Source organism: Felis catus, chromosome B4 (genome assembly GCF_018350175.1).
Source record: "Felis catus isolate Fca126 chromosome B4, F.catus_Fca126_mat1.0, whole genome shotgun sequence".
Taxonomy (NCBI): Eukaryota; Metazoa; Chordata; class Mammalia; order Carnivora; family Felidae; genus Felis; species Felis catus.
This window is the reverse complement of record NC_058374.1, coordinates 47009491-47035519: the sequence shown is the minus strand read 5'-3', so window position 1 is coordinate 47035519 and position 26029 is coordinate 47009491. Positions and strand designations below refer to the sequence as shown.

Here is a 26029-nt window from a genome sequence, read left to right as displayed (position 1 = left end):
AGAACAGTCGGACTCAGTGGAGGAGGCGGGGCCGGCGGAGGCGGAGCGCGGCCCCTCCTCCGCCGCTCCCGCCGTGCCCCGCCCAGCCCGCCTTCAAGCGCCGCTCCGCGGGGCGGAGCCCCAGCAGCCCAGCCCGCGGCCTGCGGCCCCGCTCGCCCTATCCACCGTTGCAACCCCGAGTCCGCAGGTGCGTCCGGAGCGCCGCAGCCGCACCATGTTGGGCATGATCAAGAACTCGCTGTTCGGAAGCGTAGAAACGTGGCCTTGGCAGGTCCTGAGCAAAGGGGGCAAGGTAGGCCCGCAGGGCTGCCGAGGACCTAAAACGGGGCGGCACCTCCCACCGCACCCTGATCGGAGGGGGGCGGGGGCGGGTTCTGACGGGCAAGTGGGACAGCGCTGTGCTCCAGAATGTGCGTTTTGGCGCCTACCGGGGGCGCGGCCCCCCAGTGCCCAGCACGTGAATTGGGAAGGAGGAAGTAAGGGAAGTCCAGCACAGCAGGCCTAGGGCTCTGCTGGGAGGAGGGGTGACAAAAAGGAGAGGTTGCTTTGGGGGAGGGGTACCCCGTGGCGATAGAACTGCGCCTGTTGAATGCATTCCTTCGTTTAAACATCCCCAGCATTCTGCTGTTTTGCTCCCTGGGAGACCTTCGGTTGCAGAAAGACCAGAAACATGCTTGTCCTTAAGAAACTCCCAACTCCTGGAGGACTGAGTATAAAGGAACAAGATCTGTGCTCCACAGAGGCACAGGGGCAAGAACAAACCATTCTGCCAGGGGCTGATGAGGGGGCCTGCCCTGAGGAGGTGTCTTCAGCTGGGCCTCAGGGAGGTTAGAAGTGCACAGAAAAGGAGAGAGCAGGTGCAAAGGCCCAGAGCTGTGAAATGGTATGTTAGCCAGTGGGACTCCCAGAGTTGGGTCCTAGAATACAGGTTGGGTGAAGAGGGCGTAACTGCTGTCTCCCCCCAAATTTACATCAGTGCTAACACAAGCAAATGGGACTGCCCCCTGAAGACAGAGTCCCCCACTAGATCATAGTCTCCTTGCAGACAAGTACTTTGTGCACTTTGTAGACTCAGCTCCCAGCTTCGCATCTCGTATGTTAAAGGACTGTGTTGTCCGGCGGCCAAGTTCTGGTACCTGCTACAGTGATGGTCACAAAAGCCCTCAACTAGACTCTAGTCTGCACTCTTCAAGCAACTATAACCAGAGGCCTGTCCCTTCATCTGTCTGTCTCTCCGTTTCCTCGGCAGCACATAGAATGATCAAGGTTAGCCCAGATCAAGGGTGACATAGTCAGATGCTCACAAGCATCCAAGCAGGTAAGGGGAATAACGCTAGCCGTGTTAGGTGCTAGGGCAAGGTGGGGTCTGAGGCAAATCAGAGAGAACTCAGGGCCCCCTCTACAAAGGCAGTGATGTGGCTTCACAGAGACGTAAACCAGAGTTGCCAGATTTTTAAGGAAGACCAGAAATCCAGATTCTTGGTGTGAACTCTCCCAAGTTAAAATTAATTTATTCGACAAGGAACTACTTGTCGAGTGCCATCTGTGTGCCAGTCCGTCTCACAGGCCGTGGAGATAGAGCAGTGAACAAAACCAAAAAAATTCCATGTCCTCATGGGGCTTACATCTGAGTGGTCAGTGAACAAAAAAAACAGGTCAAACATCATTATCAGATGGTGATCAGGGCTGTGAAGAAAAACAAGCAGGGGAGAGAGGAAGGAACAGGGAATTTTAGGAGTGAGGCTGTGCAAATATGTCGGTTTTAACTGTGGATAGCTGCCTACGAATGTTTGTAAACTGCAGGCCATAGGATCTGTCTGTGCCTAGACCAGGCCTGTGTGCCTGCCAGTCTGTGGACTCAGCCCAGGGATGTCTACGGTGCTTTTTGGCCCTAACACTTATAGAATCCACATGTTACCAACAAGTTCCAGAAAGCTTTCCTTTCTATAGTGGAATCCAGCTTACTTGGTCTCTTTAGGTTAAGAGACAATTGCACATTCAGGTCTGAGTTGGTCTGCTGCCTGTTTGCCCTCAGATCCCTTCCTCACCCACTCCCTGCTTTGCTCTCTGGGTCTCTGTGTGGAGTGGGGGCTGATCCCAGTTGCCTATTTCCCAGGCTCCGATGTCAGGCACCTGGCAGTGAGGTTCACCCAGTGGGAGGCACTACTGGGAGATAAGAGGGTGGGAGGAAAGGAAGAAGGTGTTTCTCCAAACTATCAGGTCTCTGGCACCAAGAGTGTCTCTGTGGATCCAGCTCTTTCTAGACAGGCCACCATGGCTCTAGCTTCTACCAAGTGATCCAGGTGTCTGAGCTCAGGTAGCATAATCCTCCCTCTGCCCCTCCTAAGGTGTTCACTCACCTGTGGGTTGCCTCGCGGCTCCCTGTGGGGCATCTCCACTCTTCTATTATTTATGAAATTAGTTCCTTGAATCAAGATGCCTCTGTTCAAAATACTCTGGTAGCTTCTGTTTCCCTTATGGGTACAGTGTCACCTACCACTGATTTGGTGCCTCTAAGGACAAATACAACTCCCTGATAAGCATCTTCCCTCAACATTTGATGGGAGTATGGTGCTATCTGGGATGTTGCTATCAGGCTGATGCAAATCATTTAACCTGACCGACCTCAGTTTCTGCAGCTGTAGAATGGATATAAAAATATCTTTCCCAACTGCTCCCAGTGTTACCATACATATTAATTTTTTAAAAGGCATGAAAATGCGGGGTGCCTGGATGGCTCAGTCGGGTAAGCGTTCTGACTCTTCACTTCAGCTCAGGTCACGATCTTGGGATAGTGAGATTGAGTTCTGCATAGGCCTCTGCACTGAGTAAGGAATTTCCTTGGGATTCTCTCTCTACGTCTCTCTGCCCTTTCTCCACTTTGTGCTCTCTTTCACTCAAAATAAATAAACATTTAAAATGTTTACCCCCTTCAAATGTGGTAATATCATCATGTCACAACTCAGCTCTGTTCTTACTGGCTGTGTGGTCACAGGCAACTTACTTAACTTCTCTGAAGTAAGCATGAGAGGAAATAATTTGTATCTTATAAGATTGTTTGGAAGCTTAAATGAGATAACCAATTCAAAGTTGTTCAACAAAATACCTAACACTTGGTTGGGTATGGTGTTAGTATCCCTTTAGTTTCACAGGTAATTTTGGGTAAACTACTTGACCTCCTAACCACTCTGAACCCTGAAATTCCTCAACTGTAATATAAGAATCACCATGCCTATGTGACAGTTACTTAAATATTCAAAGGTACTTACAAGCCTTTTTAAATACACACACACACACACACACACACACACACAAATTCAGAGTGTTATTATTTTGAAAAGAGACTCTCCCTGAAATTGAGCATCTTACCCTGGAAAGAGTCTGGGTCAGGAACTGTTGCCTACTTCGCTGGGCAAATTGATGGCAGGAAGCGTGTCCTGTGTAGCTCAGGTTCAGGCTCACCAGATGTTCAGAACTGATTGTGATGGGGGAGGTCCAGGCTGCTGCGACCTTATCAGGTGCCTTCCACATTGCTTCTGGAGAGAGGAGGACACACTGCTCTCTGTGTTGGATTGGGTGGGTCTTGTGGATGCTCAGAGCAGGACTGACATCAACAACTGACATCTTTATGGGATTTTTTTCCAGCCTGTGCACATTGGTTGGGACCCGACAGCCTGGGTTGGAATCCTGGCTCAACCACCTGCCCGCTGTAACTTGGGCATGTTATTTAACCCCTTGTGCTCCAGTTTCATCTGAAAATAAAGATAAAAACACTAAGGTCTTCACAAGATCATTGGAGGGACTGAGTGAACGAATCCATGCAAAATATTTAAAATAATACCCGACACATAGAAAGTCCTGAGTTAGGTTGATTGTTATTATTATTTTCTTACAATGAGAAAGCTGGCTTCCGGAATTAACATGTACACCCACCACATCAGGTGGCAAGGAAAAAAAAAAAAACTGACCTTGCAGAGGACCTTGCAAATACCGTTGCAAGAGGCATTGTTGCAAGATCCCTGTCTGGAGTTTGAACTTGACCAGGGTTCCCATCGAATGCTGAATATTGGTGTTTGTAGTCATGGGCCAAATCCTTATATGACTGGGAGCATAAGCTAGTCGGATCTGGGGCAGAAGTGGGCTATTCTGTTCCATGTGACAATGAAACACACTAGGGGCGCCTGGGTGGCTCAGTCAGTTGGGCGTCCGACTTCGGCTCAGGTCATGATCTCGCAGTTCATTAATTCAAGCCCCACTTTGGGCTCTGTGCTGACAGCTTGGAGCCTGGAGCCTGTTTCTGATTCTGTGTCTCCCTCTCTCTCTGCCCCTCCCCCATTCATGCTCTGTCTCTCTCTGTCTCAAAAATAAATAAACGTAAAAAAAATTTTTTTTAAATAAAAAAAATTTAAAAAAAAAGAAACACACTAAAGACGTTAAATCTGAAGAACCAAATGTGTTAACTGGGTTAACCTAGGTGCTTTGTTTTCTGCAGAAATGGAATTCTATTTCAAATCCCCCTCGAGAACTAGAGTAGTTTTGTAATATCCGTCACTTAGGTTTGAGCGATCCAGTAAACAATGAGAGTTTATGGACTTAGATGCTGTAAAAACAAGGTGGGACCTGCCATGGTACCACCTTTAGACATTGTGGCCCCACTTTTCTCCAGCATAAATATAACTAGACTAGTTTCTTATCTCTCTACCCAGCTATGTCTGTTGTATTCCTTGTCGTTAGGGTAAGACCAGGTTTTACCCTCCTTCCCCACAGACCCTTGCAATACCTACTATATGCAAGACACAGCAGTACATGCTAAGAGATGCAGACAGCCCCTGCCCCCATGGGGCCTGTGATTGCAGGTGGAGGTTAAACACGTTATTCTTCAGCTGTAATTACGATACGTATTGTGTCTCGAAAGGACAAGGGCCTGTCCGAAATACCAGGGGAACTTGTTTTAAATTGGGATCCTCTTTGGGAAGCGACTTTTCGGTTGGGGGTTTTTGGATAAGTAGGGGTTCGTCAGGCAGAGACAGGAAAAAGATATTCCGGGGAGAGAAAAGAGGCAGGTTCAGAGGCCCTGAGGCAGGAATGACCATGGCACTGAAGGCAATAGAAGGCCAGTGAGGAAGTGCTCTGAGGGTGGCTGGCAAGGCAGACAGAAGTTAGGCGGGGCCTAGACCACCTGGATAGGTTAAGAACCTGGTGAATGACGACTTGTAGGTAGGGGATTAATTAAAATGATTAAGTGATACAGAACGCTCATTTGTTCCCTAGGCAATCTTCGCTCCATTCACAGGTTTAGTTACCCCTTCTGCTGATGACTCCCAAACTTATATCCCTGTATCAGTGTCTTGCTGAGCTCTAGACCCACGTGTCCAGCTTGCACAGTGGACAGTTTGCTCATCTATAACAGGACGCAGATGAACAGATAGATATGAAAGGGCCCTTCTAACCTTAGTCTTGTCTGCCTTCCGAGCTCCTCGGAAGGAGGAATCACTCTGGAGGAGGAGGTTGAATTGAGCCTTAAGGGTGGGTAGACTTATCACGGAAGCCTTATCTCTCTGAATCACACTGGATTCCTTTCTTTGAAGCCCTTCTTCCCTGTCCCTGGACTTTCTGCCTGGGGGACAGGCTGAGAGCACGGATCGCCTAGACCATCCCCAGAACTCTCCTTTCTGCTCCGGGACCCCTCCTACTCGAAATTCCATATCTGGATCACAAAGTCAGTTGAATTAATGTGGGGTGGATGAAACTGGCTTGCACACTCGGCTCACCGTCACTAGGACAGTTGTCACAAAATCCTTCTCCCTGTGACAGCCTATGAGGTCTTTGTGCGTCTGGCCCCTCTCTTGCTGTGCCCTGCTTGACCGCCTTTGCTCCAGCCCCAGTGAACCGCATCACCCTCAGCAGTTTGTTCTTCTGTTCTTTTCATTGACACTCGTGGTGTCCACGACCTGGTATCGCCCTCCCCGAGCTATCAGAACATTTACTACATCATATGATAATTTTATAATCTTCTCACCACCCAACCAGACTGCCCATATCATATTAATCTCTAAATCTAGAGCACCCAGCAGAGGTTTTCAATATTTATTCAACGAATCAATGCATCGGTGACTGAATGTCCAGCTGGATGATCTATAAGCACCTCAAAGTCAGCCTGACCTAGCCAAACACATCAACATGCACCCGTGCCCTGCAAAACAACCTGACTAGTCTTCTTCTGTGTTCCCACCCTGCCCTGCCTCTCCTCTTAAACATATCAGATTATTACCTGTAAGCCCGTGCCCCTCCTGATGTCAGAGACTCTGTCTCTCTTCTCTGTATCGTAGCCCATGCCACAGTGCTCAGCACACGGTAGATGCCCCGTCGTTGTAGGTTGAGTGAATAAAAAGAAGGAACGAAAGAACAAAGGAAAGAGCCAACCAGCTCTTTTCTCCATTGAGAGTTTATCATTGGTTTCTCCAGTTGTGAGAGATGAGGGTCCATGAAATGAATTTGGATGCCCCTATTCTGAGTTTGACGCAGGCACACAAATGTCTATCAGAAGTAACTAACTCAGGGCGCCTGGGTGGCTCAGTTAGTTAAGCATCCAACTTTTTTTTTTTTTTAATGTTTTATTTATTTTTGCGAGAGAGAGCGTGAGCGGAGGAGGGGTAGGGAGTGGGGGCAGAGGATCTAAAGCAGGCTCTGTGCTTACGGCAATGAGCCCGATGTAGGGCTCAAACTCACAAACCATGAGATCATGACATGAGCCAAAGTCGGACACTCAACCAACTGAGCCACCCAGGTGCCCAAGCATCCAACTCTTGATTTCAGCTCAGGTCATGATCTCACAGTTCATGAGATCAAGCCCCACGTCTGGTTCTATGCTGACGATGCAGAATCTGGCCTGGGATTCTCTCCCTCCCTCTCTCTTTGCTTCTCTCTCTCTCTCTCTCTCTCTCTCTCTCAAAATAAATAAATAACTTAAAAAAAAAAAAAGAAATAACTTACTCAGTAGCTAAAGAAAGATGCTTCAAAGCACTAACATCATCCCCCATACAGTATAGAGTCCGGCAGTAAGCATTAGACTAGGGTTTGGAGGTGTGAAGTCTGGTTCCAATTTCACCGCTTAGTAGCTGTGTGTTCTTGGGCCGTTCAATCCCTCTGGTTCTTCATTTCCTCTTTGGGGAATTTCAGGCTGAAATTCTGTGATTCACGGAGTAGCATTGCTGGAATTTAAAACGTAAATGGCAGGACTCGGTGGGACCTCCAGTGGAAGGTGTGTGTCGTCTGCTGCGACAGAACCAGAACGAGCAAAACCGCCCCGTTTACACAGCAGGGTTTGCTGCTGGAGACTCTGGTCGTGTGACGCTCTCCAAGGGGAGGGCCTCACAGCAACCCTTGGAATTAGTAGCCGCAGTAGATTTGCAGCCTCTTGATTCCTGGTCTGGTGCAATTCCCGCCCCCCCCCCTTCTTGCTATTCTCCTTTAATTTTGCATTACAAACACAATGGGTATTTTTCTCATTCTAAACACAAAACTATAATGTAAATGTACTCTTTCAGACTATCCAGGCCACTTAGCCCCACCTCCACAGAGTCATTGGGTCCCCTTGGGAGTTGAGACCTTTCAGTCTAGGATGTCATAGGAAGTCCTGTTTCCCCAGCCAGGGGCAGCCAAGTTCTCTCTCCCATGTGTCTGGTTTTCATCATCATTAGTAAGTGAGGCAGTTCCTTAAGCATCTAATTTATGATGAGCATCTCATTTATGATGCTTCGTGGCATAGCTCTTGTCCACAAAGACTTCATGGCAGATTTTTCAAACCGCACCAGTGTTTCCTTACCTGATAGCTCAAGATAGGGGACTTGTTTCTTCTTTTCGTGGAATAGCATGAAATTTACTTGAGTAGAGTGGAAGTCAACAGGGAAGAAAGAAAAGGCTTGATGCAGAATGTATCCCCTCCCTAAGGGTAAAGTATTATTTTTGTGAAGCTTTGTTTCTCCTTGTAAAAAAAAATACACCTTTCTTGTTATGTGTCGTGGTTCTCTTTAATGTTTGAAAGACACAGTCTTATAGTGTATGTTGAGGAATATGAAATTATCGGAGATATCACAGGGCAAGGAAGAGGAGGAGGGAGTGAAGGAGAGCTGCGTGGGTCTCTATGGCAAAGGACCTTCGGGCAGAGACCCACACAGAGAGTGGTCATGCTGGGGGTGGCGGGGGTGGGGTCCCGCCAGGAAGGCTCTGGAGAAGTAGTGGAGCTGAGCATCCAGGGGAGTGGGGGAGGGGTACCATTTAGCGAGACAGGAGTAGTGTCTGGAAGTACTGAGGGAAGAGAGCTACTCTGTTTCTTCTTGCCCTGAGTCCCTGCTTCTAGAATGAGGCCCATCCCGGAGCCTTGGAGTCTGTGGCGGTGTTGTTGTATCTCTTTGTTTCCTCCTTTGCAATTCTCTTCTCTCTTTCCTGGCTCTCCTGTCATTCAGGTGTTGGCTCTCCTGGCCTGATCCCCTGATTTCCTTTCCTCCTCTGTTTTCTACTCCTTTGCCTTTTCACTTGACTTTCTGGAAGATTTCCTTCCGCTTTATCTTCTGACCTCGCCACTGAATGTTTCATTTCTGTTGTATTTTTAATTTCGAAGAGCCCTTTGATCTCTGGACATTCTATTTTTATAGCATTCTGGGGGACGTTCCGAGTGGCTTGGGAACGCAGTATCTTCTCTTATCTCTCTGAGAATATTGATTATACCAAGTTTTTTTTTTCTGCTGACTCTACATTTGTAAGAAATCCCAGAACCTTTTTCTCATGGCCCTTCGTACCTCTACTGTCATCTCTTCTACCCTGCCACCATGCCCGGGTTCGTCATGGAAAGTTCTTTAGCAGTCAGGGTCTCATGTAGCTGGACCGTTACTGCTTCTGGAGTCGCCACAGGTTACCACTTTACATCTCTTAAGCATGTGTATTCTGCCCCTAGGAAGAAGTCTCCTATGAGGAGAGGACCTGTGAAGGCGGACAGTTTGCCACAGTGGAAGTGACAGATAAGCCTGTGGATGAGGGTCTGCGTGAAGCCATGCCCAAGGTCATGAAGTATGTGGGGGGCACCAATGACAAGGGTGAGTATCCCTGAGGGATGTGGCTCTAGTCTCAGAGGCAAGCTTGCTACGGCTCCCGTCATCAGTGGAAAACACAGGGAGAGGCCACAAGGCACATGTCACCGTGTGCTTCCGTGGCCCGTGAACTTGTTGTACTGTGTGCACGGGGGCACTCGGCAGGCAGGGGGACGGGAACCACACTGACTTCATCCCAGCCTCCCCCTCGTTGTGTGGTATCCCTGCTCAGTATCACTGCCTTCCTGCTTCTCTGCCAGGCGTGAACATACACTCTGGGGTTTTTAACCATACGGTGCTTATCATGACTGAGTGAAGGAAGCCGAGTCACAGAGCCAGGCCAACCTCTGACCCGAGACCTCTGCCTCCAGGCTGAACATCTCTGCTCAGTCCCCTGGTCTGGTTGCTCAGAATCTGCAGGGTACTGAGGCTCAGTGAGTGTTGCGTATGGCAGGTCCCCGGCTCTGTTCTAGCAAATGAAGGGTCTGGGAATTTTTAAGCTGTCCCACTCCTTACAGTCTTGGCAGTCTGTGATGCCTGTGCCCCTATTTTTAAAATGATGGGCGTGAAGTTTCAGTGTGCCTGTCAGCATGAAAACCATATTTAATATGAATGTAACACTAAAGCTCTCTAATTTAAACTACCCTTTATGATCAGTGCAAACCCAAAGTGGATCAGAAAGCAAGGTGAAAAAAGAGATGTGATGTTTTATTTTTAGGGTATTTCTCAAGCTGATAATTTAGAAAGTTAGAAACTGGTATTAACCTCAGTAACATTTACTAGGACTAAAGTAATCAGGCTTTGTATAAGTCCACCAGTAGGAAGTCAGAAATCTTTTCCTTCTTAATACTGTCATAACTTTTTTTTAGAAGAAAATATGGATAAAAATTATAAAACTCGTTAAAGAAAATTTTGAGCATAACACAACAGCACCCCAAATAATACAATCATTGTTGTCTTCTGAATGTATTTCTTTAGGGCTTTTTGCTAGGCTTTTTTTTTTTAATGTTTATTTTTGAGGGAGAGAAAGAGCGTGAGAGGGGGGAGGGACAGAGAGAGAGAGGGAGACACAGAATCCGAAGCAGGCTTCAGGCTCCGAGCTGTCAGCACAGAGCCCAACACGGGCCTTGAACTCACAAGCCGTGAGATCATGACCTCAGCCAAAGTACGACGCTCAACCGAGTGAGCCACCCAGGCATCCTTTAATAGGCTTTTAAAATGTAATCATAGTGTTTGTGCAATTGTATACCCTTCTGTTACTTATTTCATAACTATTTTCCACCTTTGAGAAATTGTCTTCTTAAGCATAATTATTGATAGCTATGTTATATTGTATCATGCGCCTATAATTCACTTAGACATATTGCTGTTTTGAACACTTATATGGCTCCCAGTCTCTCACAATTATAAATTCTGCTGCAATGAATGTCCTATCACCTGTAGCCTTTTCCACATTTTGGATTATTTCCTTCAAATTTATATTTAAATAGAGAGTAATTAGATACTGATCTATTTACAGTCTTGATATATATTAGCAAATAGTGTTTTCCAAATGAGTTGAATCACTACGCTCCTATTTCCAAAATATACAAATAAGAGGTGTTTTGTATGTATCTGACTATATAGTTTTCATACCTGAAAGGTTTATTATTAATTTCAAGAACAAAACGAATCCTGATTTGGAAGAAGAATGAGACCAGCAGATCTTTCACAGTTCTGAGCCAAAGTTCTGTCTACAATACCCTCACTCTGTGGGTTTTTATGTTTTCAGGAATCGGGATGGGCATGACCGTGCCTATTTCCTTTGCTGTGTTTCCAAGTGATGATGGCTCCCTGCAGAAGAAATTGAAAGTCTGGTTCCGGATTCCAAACCAGTTTCAGAGCAACCCGCCAGTTCCCACCGATGACAGTGTTAAGATCGAAGAGAGGGAAAGCATCACTGTCTATTCCCTGTAAGGAGAGGATTCTGTGTGTGTGTGTGTGTGTGTGTGTGTGTGTGTGTGTGTGTGTGTGTTTAATTTATTTATTTAAATTCAAGTTAGTTAACATACAGTGTGGTATTGGTTTCAGGAGTAGAACCCAGTGATTCATCACTTAGTGTAACGCCCAGTGTTCATCCCAACAGGTGTCCTCCTTAATGCTTATCGCCCATTTAGCCCATCCCCCCACCTCCCCACCGACAACCTTCGGTTTGTTCTCTATGTTTAAGAGTCTCTTATGGTTTGCCTCTCTCTCTGTTTTTATTTTATTGTTGTAAGGAGAGGAATCTTTAGGCATCCAGGGTAGCACGTGACTTCCATCACCACTCCTTAATCATCTGGAGGAAGCATTTACATTACATTTATATTTTATTCCAGTTTTATTGAGATACAATTAAAATATAACCTTATAGTGACTTCAGGTATACAATATGTAATGCTTTGATATAGGTAAATATTATGAAATGATCACCATAATGTTTAGTTAACATCCATCACCTGACATAGTTACAGTTGCTTTTTCCTGAGAGGAGAACTTTTCAGATCTGCTTTCTTAATAACTTTCAAATATTTATGACAGTATATTGTTAACTATAGTCACCTTGCTTTCTATTATATCCCCAGGACAAATTTACCTTATAGCTGGAAATTTGTACCTTTTGACCACCTTCACCCATTTCTCCAACTCTCCGCCTACATCCCCTATCGTTGGCAACCATCAGGCTCTTCTCTGTGAGTTCAGGGTTTGTTTGTTTTCAATTCTACATATAAGTGAGATCATATAGTGTTTTCCTTTCTCTGTCTGACTGATTTCACTTAGCATAATGCCCTCAAAGTCATCCACATTGTTACACATGGCAGATTGTCCTTTTTTTTATGGCTGAATAATACTGCATTGTATATATGTACCACACCTTTGTCCATTCATCTGTTGATGGCCCCCCAGGTTGTTTCCATATCTTGGCTATTATAAATAATGTTGCAGTGAACGTGGTAGTGCAGATATCTCTTCAAGATAGTGATTTTATTTCCTTTGGATATGTACCCAGAAGTGGAATTGCTGGATCATATGGTAGTTCTACTTTTAATTTTTTGAGGACCCTCCATACTGTTTTCCCTAGTGGCTGCACCAGTTTACATTCCCACCAACAGTGCGCAGTTCTCTTTTTTCCATAGCCTTGCTAACTCTTGTTATTTCTTGTCTTTTTGATAATAGCTATTCTAATGGATGTGAAGTGATATCTCATTGTGGCTTTGATTTGTATTTCAATGATGATTAGTGACGTTGAGCGCCTTTTCATGTACGCGCTGGCCATGTGTATGTCTTCTTTGGAAAAATGTCTCTTCAGATCCTCTGCCCACTTTTTAAAAATGTTTATTTATTTTGGGGGGGAGAGAGAGAAAGAGTGTGTGTGTGTGTGTGTGTGTGTGTGTGTGTGTGTGTGTGTGTCAGCAGGGGAAGGACAAAGAGAGAAGGAGACAGAGGATCTGAAGCAGGCTTTGCACTGTCAGCGTGGAACCCAATATGGGGCTTGAACCCATGAACCGTGAGATCATGACCTGAGCCAAAGTCAGATGCTTAACCAACTGCCCATTTTTTATCAGATTGTTTGGCTTTTTTGCTATTGATTTATAGGAGTTCTTTATATATTTCAGCTTTTAACTCCTGATCATATATATGATTTGTAAATATTTTCTCCCATTTAGTAGGTCGCTTTTTCATTATGTTGATGGTTTCCTTTGCTGTGCAGAAACTTTTTTGTTCAATGTAGTCCCATTTGTTTATTTTTGCTTTTGTTGCCAAATACAAAAAATTGTTGCCAAGACTGATGCCAAGGAGCTTACACCTTATGTTTTCTTCTAGGAATCTTATGGTTTCAGGTCTTATGTTCAAGTATTTAATCTGTTTTGTGTTGATTTTTGTGTGTGGCGTAAGATAGAGGTCCCATGTCAATCTTTTGCCTGTTGCTGCCCTGTTTTCCAGACACCATTTATTGAAGACACTGGGCTTCTTTGTTGTGAATTGGTTGACCATATATGCATGGGTTTGTTTCTGAGCTCTCTATTCTGTTTCGTTGATCTGTATATCTGTTTTTATGCCAATGCCGTACTGTTTTTATTATAATAACTTTGTAATACAGTTTGAAATCAGGACATACATTTCAGCTTTATTCTTTTTTTCTCAAGATTGCTTTGGCTATTTGGGGTCTTCTGCGGTTCCATACAAATTTCAGGGTTGGTTTTCTAGTTCTGTGAAAAATGCCATTGGAATTTTCATAGGGATTGCGTTGAATCTGTAGATTGCTTTTGGTAGTATGAACATCCTAACAATATTAATTCTTCCAATCCATGAGCATGGAATATCTATTCATTTATTTGTGTCTTGTCCAATTTTCTTCATTAATGTCTTACAGTTTTCAGGTACAGATCTCTTACCTCCTTCGTTAAATTTATTCCTAGGTATTCTTTCCTATTTGATGTCAATAGGATTGTTTCCTTAATTTCTCTGTATTGTCGATGAATTAAGTTAAGAAATACCGAGTCCTGACAATTTCTCACTTCTGTTTCTTCAGCTTACGACGCACAAACATTTGTACTGTATCTGAATAAATGCGTTTGCCAGTTGCCACATTCACCTGGATAGAGTATCCCCACAGCTTAAGCTGAACATCCACATTAGCCACAGCAGGGTTCTGGGAGACTCTGGGAATATCTAAGTCAAGCGGTAGTTTGGGGTCACGAATATGTAAATGAGTACATAAATACATAAAGGACTTGGGGGAATCTCCTTTTTTAGCCCATGCTCCCTTTGAATGCCAGAAGGGCAGGGAGTATTTGCCAGAGCTGGACTGCCACCCCCTTAGCTGTTCATTGTCCATGGTCCTTTGAGCAGAGCACTATTATCATTCTAGTCCTGTTGCCAGGGCCTCAAATGGGGTCATGTTCCTTTTGACTGTAGAGCACAACAGGTACAGATAGTTGCATGTTTTTATTCTTTGGGCCCCAACCTCCCTTCAGAAACCAAGTCTCTCGTAGGTAATCAGTGACTCCCTGTTTTCAAAATCCTACTTTGTGACAGGCACTGAACCATGTATAGTCAGAGACCAGGAACGTCACCAGTATCAACTATAGGTATGGATCTGCTCTTGCTCTGGAGCAACTTAAAGAAAAATAAATATACAAATAATCTTGCACTGGAGAGTTTCTGTCCACGCCCAGGGGCCTCCACACTTACTTATTTGACTGCCCTGCCCCACTTCTGCACCTGAGGATGCAACTTTCTCTGTTGCCAACACTAAGGCTGGGAATGTGAGTTTGGCTGCTCTGGGCAGTCCTAGGCCATGCGACGCAGGGCCCCCCAGAGGACAGTGATTGTACTGCAGTTGGACCGCTAGCACTGGAAACTCAGCTTTTCTCCAGTCATCAGACTTTCCAGCCTTCACTACAGAGTCTGCAGAGAAAGCAAACTCTAAGTAAAGAATGTCTTTCCCAGGTCACCTGGGTGGCTCAGTCAGTTAAGCGTCCGACTTCAGCTCAGGTCAAGATCTCAAGGTCCATGGGTTCTGGCCCCGAGTCGGGCTCTGTGCTGACAGCTCAGAGCCTGGAGCTTGCTTCGGATTCTGTGTCTCTCTGTCTCTCTCTCATAAATAAACATTAAAAAAAAAAAAAGAATGTCTTTCCCAAGGGCAGAGACTAGAGTGGGGAAGCGAGGTGAGGTGCCTGTGGCCCAGAATTTAAAGAGACACCCACTTTCACAGTTGTCCAAGTGTAGGGTTAGCACTGAGAGAATCAGCGCCTCCTTAAATCTTATGCCCTCTGTCTCGCCTATCTGACCTTCATGCCTGATCCCTCTGTTCCATTCTCTTCCCTGTGTCTTGGGAGGCAGTCTGGTATACTCCAATGAATAAGTATGTTTTCGTTTGAATCCCAGAAGCTTGGGAAGTCCCTCACCCTCTTTAAGACAGTTTCTCCATCTGTCGAGTGTCATAACAATGTCCCTCATAGGATTATTACTAAAGAGTACCTTTCAGTAGCTACTAAGATGCTTCCGTCTTTACAAACCACTTCATGACCTGTGGTAAGTTTCAGTAATGTTTTTCCCCTTCGCTCCTTTTGATTTCATGAGGAATGAGGTTGACATGGTTAAATCAGTTCGCATAAGACTTCAAGCAGACGAGGCTGGCTTTGAATCGTCTGTTTTACCAGACCCAGGGTGATGAGTTGGTATGATTTTTTTTTCTTTTAACATTTTAGTATGGAAATTTTCAAACTTATAAAAAAATAGAAGATCGTGAAATCCTACGTAACCCATCACTTACCTTCAATGATAATTAACTCAAGGCCAAACCTGTGTAATAAAAAGATACAATAGGGGCGTCTGGGTGGCGCAGTCGGTTAAGCGTCCGACTTCAGCCAGGTCACGATCTCGCGGTCCGTGAGTTCGAGCCCCGCGTCAGGCTCTGGGCTGATGGCTCAGAGCCTGGAGCCTGTTTCTGATTCTGTGTCTCCCTCTCTCTCTGCCCCTCCCCCGTTCATGCTCTGTCTCTCTCTGTCCCAAAAATAAATAAATGTTGAAAAAAAAAAAATTAAAAAAAAAAAAAAAAGATACAATAAACTTAATGACGTCCTATGTAACCTATCACTCACCTTCAAGATAATTAACTCAAGGTCAAATCTGTGTCATGGGTACCCTCACAACTACCACGCAGCCCCTCCACTGGGTTATTTTTAGGCAAATTCCAGACATTTTGTTATTTCATCCACAAATACTTCAGTGTGACTACCAAAGACCTTTTAAAAACACACTCGTAATGTCTTATTACTCCTAAAATTTTAACATCATTTCATTAATGTGATAATAATATAAAATATGTCCAGTGTTCAGATTTCTCCCACTACCTGAAAATTTGTTCTTAAAAGTTTGTTTTGAGCCGGGATCCAAATAAAATCCATCCATTGCAATTGATTGGTATGCCTTTTAAGCTTTTACTAATCTGCGGCCTTCCTCGCCACTACACCTTTTCATTTTTCATTACTGCCTAGGGGTCATTTGTCCTCTTGTTTCCTGCAGTCTCAATGTTGCAGATTGCCTTTCAGTGACCTTTTAACGTGTTCCTCTGCCTCCGGCACTGCCTGTAAATTAGTCGTTCGAACCAGAGGCATAGTCAGATTCCAGCTGCTGCTCTTGGCAAGGATGTTTCATAGGTGGTGCTGTATCCCTCTACCGGGGGCCCATACGGTTTGCTTGCCTCTGTTTTTGTGAGGTCAGCGACTGTAGATCACCCTTGCCTAGAGGCCTTTCTTAGAGCTGGTAAAGTGATAATGTGTTCTATTTGTCCTTCAGTCATTAGCTGGAATACTCTGATACAAAGAGAAACCTCTCCTCGTCTGCCATTTGACTTCCCTGAGATGGAGTCGTAGAGAAAATGCAAGATACCTTCTCTGTAGCTTGTTGCCTTCTCCTTATCTGTTTTCGGAATAATGACTTCGTTCCTGAACATCTGCCACACGCAAGGTGGTGTCGATCTGTTTTTTGAGTGTCGGTATAAACACAGGAATTTAGACATAATTGATGTGTTTCAGTTCTTTGTAGCTGTTCTTACTGATGTTCAAATTGTCCATCTTTGGCCAGTGGGAGCCTCTTCCAATTGGTTTCTGAGTCCTTTGGACATGACTCTAGTGCTCTATGGTAGCTTCCTTGCTTTCTGGTGTCACAAAAATGTTTCAAGCACATCTGGGCATTTCTTGCTCTAGAGCTGGAATTAGCCATTTCTCCAAGGACCCTGGTTCCTTATAGTGTGAGAGGGTATCTCTTTAAAAGTACTATTAACATCAGGTCTGTGGAAGTTTCCTTTTAATTCTCTGAAATCTAAACCGATGAAAATGATGAATAATGGTATCTTGCATGGCTTAGTGAATTTTTTTTTTAACCGAACACATGGTCCTAAATTAACATATGTTATTCCTCAACCAGCCACTGGGTGTCACTGCAAGTCAAATGTGCATTTAAAAGTACCTTTATGTGGAAGGCAGTGTGAATGCGGTAATAGAAAGTCAAGTACACAGTATGTGCATTAGATGACCAAAAAATTAATTCCAAAATGAAAGCTTTGCATCCTTCATTCAGCCTTCCTTTTGTATGACCTTGTGAAGGGATGTTCAGAAGGGAGTATACATTTATTAGTAGTATGTGTTAGCAGTCAATGAATAGAAGGCTAAGAAAGAATAATACTATCAGAATCCTTTTAGTATTCACAAGAGGCAATAGAAATACCCTCACATTTATATGAGTGGCCCCATTCCAGACCACTGTCCTCCCTCTGTGTTCCACAAAGGCCACTTAGGTTACAGCTCAGCCTCCTCAGCGTAATTCAGCACTGAGTTCAACAGAGACCGATGGCAGGAGAAGGTTGACGGTTTTAGTGAAATGTCTGGGTATAAAGTGTTGGAAACTAGGAGTTCATTGTCAGGGTGAGCTGAGATCCAATTCTAGCTCAATGGCCACGGGACCTTTGGCGTGTTGCCGAGCTTCTCTGTGCCTCAGTTTCCCCCAAGTATAAGATGGAGCAAGAGTACCTAACCCACAAGGTTGTTGTGAGGATGCAATATTGTGTATCCACAAATGCCTACACATCGCGAGACATTAGGTAGACCCTTGGTGAGAGTTAGCCTCTTCTTGACTTCACTTCCCTCTGAGAATCAGGTCAAGTTTTACTAGAATTGACAAAAAAAGTCAAGCTACTACAGATACACTTCAGTTCAAACCTCAACTCTAATAATTATGAGTTTTACAGTTGGGCTTTTGGAGCTTTAGTTTTCTCATCTATAAAATAGAACTTATGGACACCAGGGTGGCCCAGTCAGTTAAGCATCCAACTTTTTTTTTTAACGTTTATTTTTGAGAGAGACAGAGTGTGGGCGGGGGAGGGGAAGAGAGGGAGGGAGACACAGAATCCGAAGCAGGCCCCAGGCTCTGAGCTGTCAGCACAGAGCCCGATGCGGAGCTCATCACCTGAGCCAAAGTCAGACGTGTAACTGACTGAGCCACCCAGGTGCCCCAAGTGTCCACCTCTTAATTTTGGCTCTTAACCCTTCCCAGGATCATGAGATCGAGTCCTGTGTCGGGCTCCATGCTGGGCATGGGGCCTGCTTAAGATTTCCCCTCTCTCTCTCTCTCTCTCTCTCTCTGTCCCTCATCCACTCACACTCTTGCTATCTCAAAAAATTACATTAAAATAAAATAAAATAAAATAAAATAAAGCTTATGATGCACTGTTGTTAGGGTCCAGTGAAATGTGCATATGACACAACTTTGTCAGCCATGAGGCACCAACGGATGCTGATGTTGTTTTTCTCTCTAAATGACCAGGCTCTTGCGGCACCTGGGTGGCTCAGTCAGTTAAGTGTCAGACGATTTCAGCTCAGGTCACGATCTCACGGTTTGTGGGATCGAGCCTCACATCAGCCTTGTGCTGACAGCACAGAGCCTGCTTGGGATTCTCTCTCTCCCTCTCTCTCTGCCCCTCCCCTACTCTCTCTCTCTCAAAATAAATAAATAAACATAAATAAATAAATAAATAAATAACCAGCCCCTCACTGAGGACACTGGCAGCTTGGGAAGTTCAGCCTAGAGAACATGAACTTTGGTAAAAAGAGTACAACTGCTAAGCTTCTAGGGTGTTCCCAGAGCTATAGACCAGTGTTAGCCAAGTTCATAGATAATTCCAGCACCCATCTGTAATCACAGGAGGCTCAGGCCAAGGGTGACATAATACGGTTTTGCCTCCTTGGTCAGCTCAATACTCAAGCTCTGTCCTTTTGATTGCAAGGAGCCTCACCTTCTTTTAAAAACCTCACTCCTCCCTTTTCTGTATCCTCACCCTTTATTTTCCTCACCTCACTTATTCTCACCTGCATTATATACCCATTTGTTCATTTGTTTATTGTCTACTCCCTCACCAGGATATTCTTGAGGGCAGGACCTTGGGCTAGTCTCTATTAAGTGCTCAGTTAAAAGTTGAATAAATAAGTGAGTGAAAGTCTTGGTCCTTGCCTTCCCTGCACTTCTCTTTTTTTGCTGTCCTCCCTAAAGATCTCGGTCCCCTCCCATAGCTTCAACTGTCACCCTTCCATTGGTAAATCTCCAGCCTGACCATCTCTCCAGCTCCCTTGAGTGTCTTAGCAATCATCAGACTCAACGTGATGACTAAGGTGAGGCCATTCACACATCCATGAATTCATTCAAAAACACCACATATTCATTACTCACTTACTCTGTGCCAGGAATTGCTATAGGTCCTCAAAACAGTGCAGGGGAACAAGCGACGTGGCCGCCCTTTGAAGCCCCAAAAACATTCTAGTGGGGAAGAGAGATGAGAGACAGACGATGTCTCAAGTATTTGAGGACTGTGTTATTTCCGAGATAAGAAGTCGTGTTTGTGGGTTGAGATTATAGGGGAGCATATTTCTTACTCTGGCATGAAGTATCTAACAGTAAGAGGGACAGGTGACAAGGCGAGGAAGCCCTTGCCCTGAAGGAGTCTAAGCATCATCTGGAGAGACGTGCAGCCCGTGTGCTATGTAATGTTCGTACTAACTGGGAAGTTTGGTTCCACTGGGCAAATGTCTATCAAGTACCTCTGATATTTAAGCCGCCTCCCTTCTAAGAGCCTGCCAGTGATGAGATTCCGAATCTAAAAACATTTCCCCCCACAACCGGTCAGGTGTCCCGCCAGTCTTCCGCGAACGGGTACTTGGAAGGGACTTCAGCCACCATTTCTGGGCGGATGAGCCTGAGTCAACACGGCTCGCGCTGCCTTGTCTCCCAAGCACCGGCCTCTCGTTCCCAGCTCCCCAGGAGGCATCTTTCCAAACACCTCCCCAGGGTCTCCCAAATCAATACGTCAAACATGGAATTCAGATGTCCTCCCCAGATCTGATGCCCTGTGTTCTGTCTTACTAGAGGTCCCTTCTGTCCTCCTACTCGTCCCGTTCAAGTGTCATCCTGACTCCTTCACCTGGCACATCAACTGTCGGCCAAGTCCTGGTCACCCCCCCAGCCGTGCCTCCCCTTGCATCCGCACCGCCTTGGTCTCCGGCACCTCTTGCCTGAACTGTTGCCGTGTCCTCCTGATAATTTCTAGTTCTTCCACCTCTGCCCCTTCTAAGTTGTCCTTTTATCACCACCTTCCATAGAGCGTGGGACCGATCGCACTCCCTCCCCCCTGCTGCTCAACTCCGGTCACGGGCCTCGGGCCTGCCTCTGACCTAGGCACGCATCAGGGCTGGGATCTAAGCCCAAGCTAGTAATAAAATGAGAAGGGGGATGGGGAAACGTTGGGCTGGGTCCCCGAATGTGTAGCCAGGCAGCGAAGCCTAGTAAAAATGCTCGGTCGTGGCATCGCATCCGCGACGTCGCCCCACTCCGTGTCCACGTGATCTCAGCGCACGCCGCCCCCCAGCTCCCAGGGCCCCCCTCCAACACATGCACAGGCACCCTCCACTTCCACGCTTTCACTTTCACCCAGCTCCTCCTACAGACTGTCTCCAGCTTCTGCTTCTTGGAAGCTGTGTGAGGACAGGCATTTTTGTCGTATTGTTCATTGTTGGCATCAGGAAGGGATGCTCAATAAACAAGTGCTTAATATCAGGTCCTCCATGATGCCTTCCCTTCGTGTTGTAAGTCAGAACCAATCATTCCCTATTCCCCACCCCCAGAGCATTCCATTTGTACCTTCGACCTTCATTCTAGTGCTTCCTTCTGCCCTATATAATCTTTATGTGTGTTTCTGTCCTGACCACTACAGTTGGACCTCGAGAGGGTAGACAGACGTCTTCGTCGTCTTTACAGCTCTGTGGTGTCTAGCTTGTGTTTTGTGCCCCGTGATGCTCGACGCCATGAGCACGGTTCAGTCTGATGGCCTGACATGCCTTGTGGTGTGACTTCTTTCCTGTGGACGTGAAATTATCAGCTCCTAGTCTTAATTCCTCTTTTGCCTAGCACAGGGCTACGTGCACAGCAGACTGTCTCTAAATTTGTGTGGGCTTGTTGATAAAGTTTTAGACCAAGTTGGGTGGTCAGGCTAGACCATGCATTTCTCTTCCTATTTTATTTGCATGCCTGAACTATTATTATCTTTTGCCTCTTTGGACCAAAGCCTCTTGTCTGTTGGCCTGCCTCATTGATGCCTGCATCATCCATCACCGCCACCCCCCCCCCAACCTCTTCCAGACCTTTTTAGTCAGCTCCTTTCATGTTTCTGCAGTCTAGGGTGTGTGTGTCTTTCCTCGGTTCCCATAGTAACCCAACGCTTTGTTCCAAATGCTGAACTCTGACGTGAGGGGAGATAAAATACAGTGCCCCGGAGGAGAGCTTCTTTGAAGATGGAGACTGAGACTTGTTAACAGGCTTACAAAAATAACGTATAGACTTCGTGTTTACTTCCTTTGAGGAGCTCAAAGCGCGTTACGAGAATTCTTGAAATCACACTCAAACGTGCTTGTGAACTTGGAGAGCCATGGGCGCTGTGTTACCCTCCGCGGGTAGCTTGGAAGCTTGAGGCAGGGAGGAAGGAGGCAGCTTACCTGTGAACAGGCTGAGGAGCCAGCACTGGGCCTGAATCATTTATTAGGACCGCGTGCCCTGTGGGGTTTGGTTTTCTGGCCTGTTTGTGCAGTTCTGTGATTGGGCATGGGTGAGTTGGTTGATTTACCAGTGAGGAGAACACATGTATCTGTTTCATGGCCCACTCGCTTGGTTTGTTTTCTAGTAGAATACCTCCATGGTGAAGCAATAGGGAATTTTTATTCTCATTATCCGCATCTCAGTCAGCCTGGGAATAAATATTTTTTAATTGGGTTTTTTTTTTTTTAATGAACTTAAGAATCCACAAATGACGACATTCTCCATGTCACGTCTCAGACAAGTTCCTTCTCCAGTGGCCCTTGCCAAGGCCACTTTTTCCGCTCACCGCTTGGGGAGTAGGACTCCCAAGAGCAAACTGCTGGCCCTCTGTCTGCTCACCGTCCAGACCTCGTCTCCCTCCTTACCAGTAGCTACTCACTGAGGACCCCCAGTAGCTGTCACTAGGCCCACCTTCCCAAATCAGGATCTCTGACTTCAGTTCTTTCCCAGGTCTGAGGAGATTTTCACAGTGCCCGACACACACTTAGGTACACAGTAATAGTTGCATGAATGTATTTCACAGATGCACCTTCATATCAACACGCCCCCAAACCATATTATTTACTGTCCTCACCCCACTCCTTGTTTTCTTCAACCTAGCGTCCCTATTCTGGTTATTGGCACCAGTTGCCATCTAGAGACTTTACTGGAAGCCCTGGAGAATCTTCGACTCCTCCACCTCTCCCTGCCCTCCCCTCATATCCAGTCACCCCTCACCTGTGCCTTTGTCCAGAAGCCTTTGCCACCTCACACCTGGCTGTTCCTGGCCTCCACTGACTCTATCTCTCCCTCCACTGCCACCAGAGGAATTTCTCCAGAACACAACCTGATCATGGCAGCCTCTTACTTTCAACCCCCTTGTAGGTCCACCTTTGCATCTAGGATCAGGTTCAAAGTCGGCATGGCATTCAAAGCCCTTCCCAGTGTGGCTCCAGTCAATCCAGTTTTCTTGTTTAAATTACCACTACTGTCCCCTTAGTATGTGCTTCAGATTTTATTACATGAGTGAGTGAATATGGAGGCCAATAGACCTAAGTGCTATCATCTTGAGGTCTGTCAACCTGAAGACCCTAATCCTTATTGTTTATCCCAGAATTGTTCATCTAGCCAATAGATCTAATGTGTGTCAGGCACTGTGTTAGGTGCTCAGAATATACCAGGGGGGAAAGTGACAAAGAGCCCTGCCTTCATGGGGCCTATATTTCAGGAATTCAGACCATAGACAATGAACACAATAAATGAATTATATAGTATGTTAGAAGGTCATAAGTGCTGAGGAAGGAAGGAAGGAAGGAAGGAAGGAAGGAAGGAAGGAAAAGGAAAGGAAAGAAAAGAGAGTGAGAGAAAAAAACAAAAAGAAAAAGGGAAAACAAATGGGGGCGGGGGAAGTGGAGTGAAAAAGTAAACAGGGTTTGGAGAGAGGGTCCAGTTGAGAAGGTGAGATTGTTTATCGAGTCGGTTCTTCATTACTAGGCTGTCTTCCCGGGTTCCTGATATTACCGTAGATGACCGTCATGTCCCCCACCCCAAAGGCAGGGAACCAGATAGCTGTTCTGAGCAGAACTGCAAAGTAACAACAACAGCTTCTGTTTGTTGTGGGCTTACATTGTGACGGGCACCGTGCTGAGCAGTTCACAGTCTTTTCTCCCTTCATCTTTACAACAGCCTTCTGAGATTCTGCTGTCGACCCTATTTAACAGTTGAAGGATCTGAAGATTAGAGAAATTCAAGCATGTGCCCAAGACCATGAGCTAGGAAAGGGCAGAGGTAGTATGACTGAGCACACAACCAGCCATTTTGGCTCCAGCCGATGAATGAAGGTATTTGAGGACCACACCTTCTTTGGACGTTTCAAAAACCCAGTAGCCTAAAGAGCCAACATTGTTCATTTTCAAGGATAAAATTGAGTGTCACAGCATGAGAGGGGGATGCAGAGGGCACTCCGCACTCCTACATTCAGCATCTGATTCATCTCAGGCAAGTGGCTCTCAACCTATAGACATTCTCTGGAAATAACTCCAATGTCTTACAAGCTTTTATTGCCAGGACTGTCTTTCCTTAATGTTCGTCGTTGGTCTGCTAATCCAGTTTCCTCTCATTGAGCTAGAGTTCAGCTTTTCCTCAACTGCCTCGTAGTCTTTCTTTGATATACTTGAACCAACTTTCTTCTCTTCCAGATTGGTCTCAGCTTTGTCCATGTTCTATGGCGATTGTCTGGACACTGGAAGAATCAATCCCTTCAAGATGAAATCCTGGGTGTTTTTACATCAGTAACCCTGTAATCAACGTGCTGAATGCTTGCCCAGCATGACTAACCGCTTATAAAAGAGCAAAGCGTGACTCAGAGAACCCCACCAAAAATAATGCATTTGGCCTAATCTTGGCCTGGTGCAGATTCAGACTTTTGAGTCATAAAGCTCATTAGAATTGGGGACATATTTGACTCTAATAAAGATTTTAGTGCAACCCAGATTTAGAGTGGTATATTTAGGGTAGGCCACAGGATGAATTTTGGAGCGTAGGCAGATGACGTAAGGAGGGAATAATCATCTTGAAAAGGCAAGCTTTATTCCTTCTCTGTCCCCACCTTCTGCCATCAAGAAAAAGCCTGATTTAGGAAAGTCTTTTTACTTGCTAGAAAAAGAAGGCTTTCATGATTCGAACAGGAGAAGGGATTTATTAGAAGTGATTTCTTTATTTGGGGCATGCTTACAGCTTGCCAAGGGGCCTCCCAACCCTTCCTCGGGTCTCTGCCTTTGGTCGCTCTGTGTTTTTAACAAAGCTGCTACCTGTCACTGCTGTGATGTGCTCCCTCCTCAAAAAGGATCTGCTGGGGAAGAGACATTAGCTTCAGCTCCACCCCAGCTAACGCCCCAGTCTCCTCCTCCTTCCCCAGCTAGAGCCAGAGGGGCCCAGAGGAGTGGCTGCCTGGGCGGTAGAGAGATCTAGAGAGAAGGGTGAAGGCACAGCCTATGGGAAGGTCAGCCTACCCTCGCCTGGGGAGATTCCAGAAAGGAAAGGGAAGCTCACACTTAGCACTTGACTCCTGTGTTTCAGGCTCTGCGTTAGTTCTTCACATCCATTACTCTATTTAATGTTCATAACAACCGTGGGGGGAAAAGACAGCACATCCCCATTGTACACACGAGGATCTGAGGCTCAGAGGGGTCCAATCTCCCCATCTAGGAAGTGGCAAACGTCTTACCGCTCTCACGTGCTTGTCATAGTAAGAGCGGCCAGTGACTTCCTTTTTTAAAGACTCCCCCCTCTCTTGGAGACCGCGTGCTTTCTTAACCAGCCCCTTGTTCTTCTACCCTAGGCAGTTTGGTGGTTATGCCAAGGAGGCCGACTATGTAGCACACGCCGCTCAGCTGCGGACCGCCTTGGAGGGCACAGCCACCTGCCGGAGTGACATCTACTTCTGCACTGGGTACGACCCTCCCATGAAGCCCTACGGACGCCGCAATGAGGTCTGGCTGGTGAAAGCATGAGTAATTCTCTGAGTTAGACCTTCCTGGACGTGTGTTCCTGTGTCCGCTTCCTCGGGGGAGAGGGAGGAGCAAAGGTGCCGGCTGTATCTCCAGCTTAACCAATCTTCCTTCCCTCAGAGCCCTTCACTGCCAGTTTTCTGAAATCAGCATATTCCATCTCTGCTCTTTTTCTCGTGGTGGGAAATAATACAGCCCAGGTAGGCGGCATCCTTCTGACTGACTTAGAAAGCTCTGTGGTAGACCAGAAAAAGAATCAGCAACGTTTTTCCAGCTATCTAGGGCACTCAAAACTGCTTTTTAAAAATTATTGAACTTGTATTTTTGCTATTGAGGGGAAAATGTGATTTGTGCGTGATCTTTCATCTGTGGTCCTTACGAGATCTTTGTCTGGAAATAAAGATCTTCGATTCAAACAACTGATACCGATCCTAAGTATAGTTATTTCCACGATTCCAGAGTCTCATAAATAACACCGTTATGAGTACTGGTGATGATGTTTACTGTTACAGGAATCCCCAAGTTTTGTTCCAGAATATAAAGCCAAAGATCCCGGGGTAGAAGGACATGTGCCATATGCTTGAACGTGTCTACATCAGAGACGTTCACTTTGTGTTGTGATGATTCTACAACCGTGAGTTGACGATCCTTTTTGCAGCTGTGGTCCACGAAGGGTTCCGGGAGTCACCAAAGTAGACCAATGAGAAAAATCATCACATTCTGTTACACATCCCTGAAGGCAGGAAATTTGCTTGGAGGTTGTGTTCATGGCGACGAGCTGAGGTTAGCAAA

General features: G+C 45.8%; 1 protein-coding gene across 3 annotated transcripts; it reads left to right on the top strand.

Annotated features, from left to right (window-relative positions):
- Positions 1-84: 84 nt before the first annotated feature.
- On the top strand, positions 85-25660 carry HEBP1 (heme binding protein 1). Of its 3 annotated transcripts, XM_019834550.3 has the most exons (6): positions 144-292; positions 1070-1318; positions 8954-9092; positions 10858-11038; positions 11690-11797; positions 25069-25660. In XM_019834550.3, exons 3-6 carry the CDS (start codon positions 9050-9052, stop codon positions 25238-25240), a joined length of 504 nt encoding a protein of 167 aa, XP_019690109.1. In that variant the 5' UTR covers positions 144-292; positions 1070-1318; positions 8954-9049; the 3' UTR covers positions 25241-25660. The 3 variants fall into 3 exon arrangements, with proteins under 3 accessions (XP_019690108.2, XP_003988482.2, XP_019690109.1); XM_019834549.3 differs by lacking the exon at positions 1070-1318 and having other exon boundaries at positions 85-292; XM_003988433.5 differs by lacking the exons at positions 1070-1318; positions 11690-11797 and having other exon boundaries at positions 85-292.
- The last annotated feature ends 369 nt before the right edge of the window (positions 25661-26029 follow it).

Bases quoted from the DNA above. Each gene is read 5' to 3' on its own strand.
- HEBP1 (XM_019834549.3), top strand. From the start codon at position 215: ATGTTGGGCATGATCAAGAACTCGCTGTTCGGAAGCGTAGAAACGTGG. The intron at 11,039-11,689 runs GTAAGGAGAGGA...TTATATCCCCAG, and splicing joins AGCATCACTGTCTATTCCCT to GACAAATTTACCTTATAGCT. The intron at 11,798-25,068 runs GTGAGTTCAGGG...CTTCTACCCTAG, and splicing joins CAACCATCAGGCTCTTCTCT to GCAGTTTGGTGGTTATGCCA.